This window comes from Dipodomys ordii, unplaced genomic scaffold (assembly GCF_000151885.1).
Source record: "Dipodomys ordii isolate 6190 unplaced genomic scaffold, Dord_2.0 Scaffold138, whole genome shotgun sequence".
NCBI lineage: Eukaryota > Metazoa > Chordata > Mammalia > Rodentia > Heteromyidae > Dipodomys > Dipodomys ordii.
The window spans coordinates 81519-87735 of record NW_012267354.1 but is presented as its reverse complement, the minus strand read 5'-3'; the positions used below and the strand labels follow the sequence as shown (position 1 = coordinate 87735).

Below are 6217 nucleotides of genomic sequence, written 5' to 3'. Positions count from 1 at the left end.
CTCGAGCCACAGCACCACTTCCGGCTTTTTTCTTTTTGTTTATGTGGTGCTGAGGAATCGAACCCAGGGCCTCAGGCATGCAAGGCAAGTGCTCTACCACTGAGCTACCTTCCCAACCCTATTATGGTTCTTGTTGTTTTTGCACTCATTTGGCTTGGCTTTTGATTATTATTATTTTTTTTTTGAGACAGGTCTTTGCTATGTAGTCCATAGTCCACGCTAGCCCCAAACTTACTCTGTTGCCCAGGGTAGCCTCTAATTCTTGATCCTCTTGTCTCTACATCATAAGGGCTGGGAATACAGGCATGTGACACCATTTCCTGCTGGCCACTACATTAAACTTTTGTTATCAGTATCTTCCTATTGCAATCCTTGTCCTTGCTCCCTGTCCCAACTCTATTCTAGCCAATCTAGATTTTTTTTTTTTTTGGGTCTGGTCCTGAACTCTGGGCCTGGGCGCTGTCCCTCAGCTCTTCAGCTCAAGGCTAGCGCTCTACCACTTGAGTCACAGCACCACTTCCAGCTTTTTTTCTTTTTGCTTATGTGGTGCTGAGGAATCGAACCCAGAGCCTCAGGCATGCAAGGCAAGCGCTCTACCACTGAGCCACCTTCCCAGCCCCCCAATCTAGATTTTTTTCCTTTTTCTCTCTTACTCATTTTCTGGAGTTAACTCCTCTTCTGAAGTGCCTATTCACAACCAATCCTTAGCCAGAACTCTCTCCAGTCCATCTGGACCGTGACATCTGTCAGATCTAGGACATCTTGTCCAAATGGCTCTAGGCATTTTGCACATGGCAGGTCAAACCTAACTCAAAGTCATCAACCAAGACACTCCCTCTGCATTCTCTCTTGATCAAACCAATTGCTTAAGTCAGAAACAAGGACTCATGCAGACCTCTATCTCTTACCCCACACAATGAGCCATCAAGTTTTGTCACTGTATCTTAATGTCACTATTAAATATACACCTTTGGAAGTGGTGTTGTAGCTTAAGTGGTAGAGCGCTAGCCTTGAGCTGAAGAGCTGAGGGGCAGCGCCTAGGCCCAGAGTTCAAGCCCCATGACCGACAAAAAAAACAAACAACAATAAATATACACCTTTGTCCATGTACAGTACTGCCACCAGAATGTACTTCCCTCATTTCCTTTGTGGGTGATCCATAGCTCCACTTCATCCTCTTGTCTTTGCCCTCCTCTCTAAAGCTAGAAATACCCTCCCCATGTACTAACCTGTTCCACTCATGCCCTTATTTCAGAACCATAGTATTTATTTCCTTAATCTTCAGCTCTGAGTGAAGATGCTAAAGAACTTTTCTTTTTCTTTCCTCTCTCTCTCTCTCTCTTTTTGGTCAGTCATGGAGCTTGAACTCTGGGCCTGGGTGCTATCCCTCAGCCCTTCAGCTCAAGGTGAATGCTCTACCACTTGAGCCACAGCGCCACTTCCTGCTAAAGAACTCTATTCAAAGCAGGGCTCCAGTGGCTCACGCCTGTAATCATAGCTACTCAGGAGGCTGAGATCTGAGGATCGAGGTTCAAAGCCAGCCTGGGCAGGGAAGTCTGTGACTCTTAAATAAATCACTAGAAAACCAGAAGTGGCACTGTGGTTCAAGCAGTAGAGCGCTTGTCTGAGCTGAAGAGTGCAAGGACAGCCCCCAAGCCCTGAGTTCAAACCCCACAACCGACAAAAAAAAAAAAAAAGATCTCTGTCCACTCTCCAAGTTTACCTCTATTGTTCCATATGCACACCTATCAGCTTTGAATAGTCTCTCCCTTTCCAAAATATGCCTTTGCTCAGTGTAATTCCTTTTTCTAGAATTGCTTTCTCCTTCCCTCCTACCTACCTGCTTGGCTAATTCTTATTTATGCTTAGGACTCGGTTCAAATGTAATCTTTTCTTGGAAGTTGTACCTGACTTCCTTTGCCTGCTCTTGCGTAAAATTTGATGCTCCAGTGAACCTACTTCTTTTCTCATCAAAACAAGCTTCCTGTGAATTATTCCATCACAGTCTGTAAGACATTTTCATGTGAGTTCCCTGACACCAGGGGGGCTGACTTTTTTTTTAATATATTACCAAGCCTCAGTAAATGAGCGGATGAAAATGAATGTCCCTGGAAACATCATTTCTTCTCTTTCAAATAAAAAAAAACTGGTAACTTAACAGTCCCTGAATTATCTGACATTTAGATACATTCAGAAAGTGACCCAGCCCATGTTTTTCTTCCCTGGACATGCTTTCCATAATAGAGGGTACATCTTGTAACCTGTGACAGGGCTGGGCAATGAGTCACTAGGTGCCTACTAAGAGTTTTTTGAGCTCCTTCCTAGCACCGGCTCCACTACCACTTCAGTTTTCAGCCCCACCCCATCCCTTTGCTCCTTAAGACATCAGTCACAGCCCAGTCTAAAAGGCCAATTCTGTTTTATTGATTCTGATAGTCCAGAGGACTCATCCTATCCTTTGTCCCCCACTATGCCCTCCCCCTTCCTGGGGACCTCTCCCACTACTATCTACTCACTATCTTCTAACCCTTCTTCGTCTTCTATTTGCTATGCTGCCATACTTCTGGCCAGAGAGAACTTCAATGCTGGCCCTTCAACTGTGGGGGCGTGTGCTGAGAACTAGGCAGAGGGAGCTGAGCCCAGCACCAGCCTTCTCCAGTTCTGAACAGGACACAGGTACCAGGGTGACATCAGAGAGCTTCTGCAATGCCTGCAGAGATGACCGGGAAAGGGGAGTGAGACTCTGAGGTCAGAACCACACCCTCCCAAGCCAGCTCATAGTAGCTCCACCCAGGCATCTAGAGAAGGTATCATTCCTTCCTCCCACTGGGAAAGATGGAAACTTCTTTCTCAAGTTGGTGGTGAATAGTGATAGAAAGTTTTGCCCTCTCTCACCTCCTGGCTATTGGGCAGGTCCCCACCTCCTCGATGCAAGAGAAAAGGGGATGCACCAGGCAATCCAGGGCGTAGAAATAGACAGTCAGCAGCTGCATCATCTGGGAGGGTCAGAGAGGCGTAGGGGTGATCTGTCAGTGCTGCCATTGCCTGGGAGAGAGGAAAGAAGATAAGCTTAAGTCTATACAATTGAGTTTGCTAGTCTTACCACAAACTAAGGGGCCTACTAAGAACCTGGGACAGTTACACTTGTGGAATGACAACAAATACATGCTACTGTCAGATGGTGTCTTTAGGTAAAAAGGGCATTACTTAGCTGGGTGCTGGAGGCTCAAGCCTGTAATCCAAGCTACTCAGGAGGCTGAGATCTGAGGATCATAGTTCAAAGCCAGCCCAGGCATAACTGGAAGTGGTGCTGTGGCTCAAGAGGTAGAGCACTAGCCTTGAGTTTAAGAGCTCAGGGACAGAGCCCAGGCCCAGAGTTCAAGTCCCACAACAGAAAAAAAAAAAAAAAAGGACTTTGCTTCTGCTAATTTCTTCCTTGTGTTCATATATAGTTCTTCTCACCTGCAACCCTCTTTGCCATCTTTCCAGTTTCCACCGGTCTATCCCATTCATTCTACAAGTCATAACTTAGATACTACTCCCTTTGAGAAGTTTCTGGAAACTTCCGAACAAATTCCTCACCTTTGTTCTCAACTCTCCGAGTTCTCTGTTCCCTTACATATCCTATTGTTTGCCGGGAATGCTCTTGTTTACTAAGGAGGTCTTTCACTCTAGACAGCTCAGAGAGATCTAGGGTTAGAGCTTATTTCCTGAGCCCCAGTTCCCCAGGGAACCACGCCCACTTTCATTGGCCCCACCCTTCTCCATCCTAGCCCCGCCCCTCCTCACCCTGACAGCCTTTTGCGAAGCCTCGCTGCTACCAGCCACCACCGTGCGGGGTCCCCCCATGCCGCAGAGGCCGCGCAAGTGGGAGGGGCCGGAGACGGGCACAGTGGAGACAGCAAAGTCCTAGAAAGAGCAAGAGGAGGCATTCAGGGCTAGGGGAGGGGCGAGGGGGTACCCTCAATCACAGGCTGCTGGCTCGCAGCTCTTCCTCCCCAGAAGGCCCCCAGGCCGCCCCTACTTGCACCTGCACCGCCCCCCGCCCCCAGCCGGCTCCCTTCCAAGGTTTTTCACGCTCCTCACCCGAAACGTGTCGGCCACGATCTCAGCGCCTCGATGATTGGTCCACTTGGAAAGGCCTACGAAAAACTCCCGGCCTGAGCCAGGAGAGACCAGAGGTTTGAGGGCTCGCTTGAGTTTGGAAACAATGGCTTGGACCGCCTGTTTTCCAAAACATGCTTTCTGGTGCCCAGCCCCCAGGGGTGCTGACCACCGGCAGCCTCACCGGTGAAGAGAACGTCGGTGCCATCCAGCGTCGCGTTCTCATCTCCCATCTCTACGATTCGGAGCCCCAAATCCTGAAGGGCTTTGCGGACTCCATCAACCTTAGGGCAGGAGAATAGAGGACACGACTGAAAACCCAACTTCCAAATCTCCCCCCAAACTCGAGACATCCGTCTCCTCGGGTCTTTGCTCACCACGCCCGGTGCCCTGGCACTCACCTCAGGCCTCCGGGCCGGGCTCCAGGGCCGCGTGATTAGGGCCGTGTCCCCTTGGATCACCGCCGTGTCACCAAGCAGCGGTCCCAGCGGCAGCGATTCTTCAGGGGGCAGTTCTACCAGCTGCAGCCCTAGTCGCTGCCTCAGTTTACCCCCTAACACCCCATGTTCCCTTTGAGCTTTGGCTAGATCCAGAGCCGGAAGACCTGCCCCTGCACCTTCCCCCGACGCCAGGCTCTCGGGGACACCCCGGATCAGGGCATGGGAGCAGCGACCCAGCCCCTCCCCTGGCGTCCCCATCCCATCCACACAGACGCCCCTTCCGGCAAGGCTGATTACTCTCTTCTTTTTCACTTCACCCTGTCTTGGAGAGGAGACGAGAAGGAAGGGTAGCAGAGGAGGAGACGTTCAGAGAAGGGCGTGGGGGTCGTCTTCCTGCTCTCTCCAGGCGCCCCTCCCACTCGGCCCCACCCCCTCCAGACCTGGCTTTGGGGTCGACCCCGCTCCACCCGGCACTCTCGTGGATCAGCTTCTTTAAGAAGAGCCCAAGAAAACAAGACTGGGATCCCTAATCTCCAAAACACCTGTTGCCCCTGCGGCGGGGCCGGGAGAGGGGATGGTGGGAGAGGGAGGGAGGGCTCGGTGAGGTTCCCTGCCGGGCGCCCCTCTTGGCAGCCGCTAGGATGCGCTCACTCCCCAAAAATGCGGCGGCCCCGCCCCCTTAACCCTCAGCTGCTCGCTGCTGGAGGGACCCGAAGTCCGGCCAGGGACCCACCGGGGGCTCCGGCACAAGAGGAGAAAACTGGGGGACAGAATCGGAGCTTGGGAGACGGAAGTCCTGAATCCCCGAAGGAGAAGAGGAGACGGGACAGGGAGGCGGAATTAGAGCCTAAGGAGTTAAGCATCCTCTTCACCTCCCGGGCTAGTTACGCTGCCCCTGGCGCGACCCAGTATAAACCAGACTTGAGTCCCGGAGGACTGGGAGAGGTCTAAACGGAACCCGAGGGGCGGAGAAACTGGGGGGCGTGGTTCTGGGGTGCGGGCACCACTCTGGGCTCCTGGATCTGGTACTCCAGATGTCCATCTTCCACCAAAGTCCACCGCACCCAGCTCCGCACCCAAACAACGGGTTCCCCGCACACTTCAGTACAAGCGTGGGCCCAGCATATCCAGACTCCAGCCCCGATTTGGTCCCAGGGTCAGACTCACCTCCAGCACCACTACCTCCGCACTGTGATATCGCCTTGAGCCCCACCCCTAGAGGAGTTGGTGGAGGGTCCTAATTTTCAAGCGAGGGACACCGGGAGCTTGGATTTGGAGGGGGTCCTTGGGTAGGCGAGCTCACGTAGTAAGATGGGGCGGGGGCGCGAAGGTCTGGCGACTCCCGGGCATTGTCTAAGCGGGACGGGGCGGGGCCTGCCTAGACCACGCCCATTCCGCCCGATCAGGCCGCGCCCACCCCACCAGGACTTCGTCTCCCCACCACCCCCTTCTCCTCCCCCGAAGTTGGCACCGCCCCTCGAGCCACTGCTGTTCTGGCCCACCCAGATCTGTTTAGCCCTAGTGGCGGGGCTGCAAATGTGGCCTGGACCATAGGACAGAACTATGGTGAACTTGCACTAAGAAAATGGCAGCCCCCTATTTAATTCGTGGCTTTTATCCTGAGCTCAAAATTACTGTCAATGCCAACCCCACTTTATATTCCTTTGTGTGAA

At 52.4% G+C, this 6217-nt stretch overlaps 1 protein-coding gene across 2 annotated transcripts; it reads right to left on the bottom strand.

Moving 5' to 3' along the window:
* Positions 1–2402: 2402 nt before the first annotated feature.
* Ddah2 (dimethylarginine dimethylaminohydrolase 2) lies at positions 2403–5177 on the bottom strand. 2 transcript variants are annotated; one of them, XM_013031370.1, is made up of 7 exons: positions 4985–5177; positions 4506–4862; positions 4289–4388; positions 4087–4160; positions 3790–3909; positions 2896–3045; positions 2403–2710 (listed from the first exon to the last, which is right to left on the bottom strand). In XM_013031370.1, the coding sequence occupies exons 2-7, from the start codon at positions 4800–4802 to the stop codon at positions 2594–2596; spliced, it is 858 nt and encodes a 285-aa protein (XP_012886824.1). In that variant the 5' UTR covers positions 4803–4862; positions 4985–5177; the 3' UTR covers positions 2403–2593. The 2 variants fall into 2 exon arrangements, with proteins under 2 accessions (XP_012886824.1, XP_012886823.1); XM_013031369.1 differs by lacking the exon at positions 4985–5177 and having other exon boundaries at positions 4506–4948.
* Between the last annotated feature and the right edge of the window lie 1040 nt (positions 5178–6217).

Coding starts and splice junctions, on each gene's coding strand:
- Ddah2 (XM_013031370.1), bottom strand. CDS start 4,802: ATGGGGACGCCAGGGGAGGGGCTGGGTCGCTGCTCCCATGCCCTGATC. Junction 3,910..4,086: donor TCGTGGCCGACACGTTTCGG/GTGAGGAGCGTG, acceptor TGCTCTTTCTAG/GACTTTGCTGTCTCCACTGT. Junction 2,711..2,895: donor ACCTGCCCAATAGCCAGGAG/GTGAGAGAGGGC, acceptor TCATCTCTGCAG/GCATTGCAGAAGCTCTCTGA.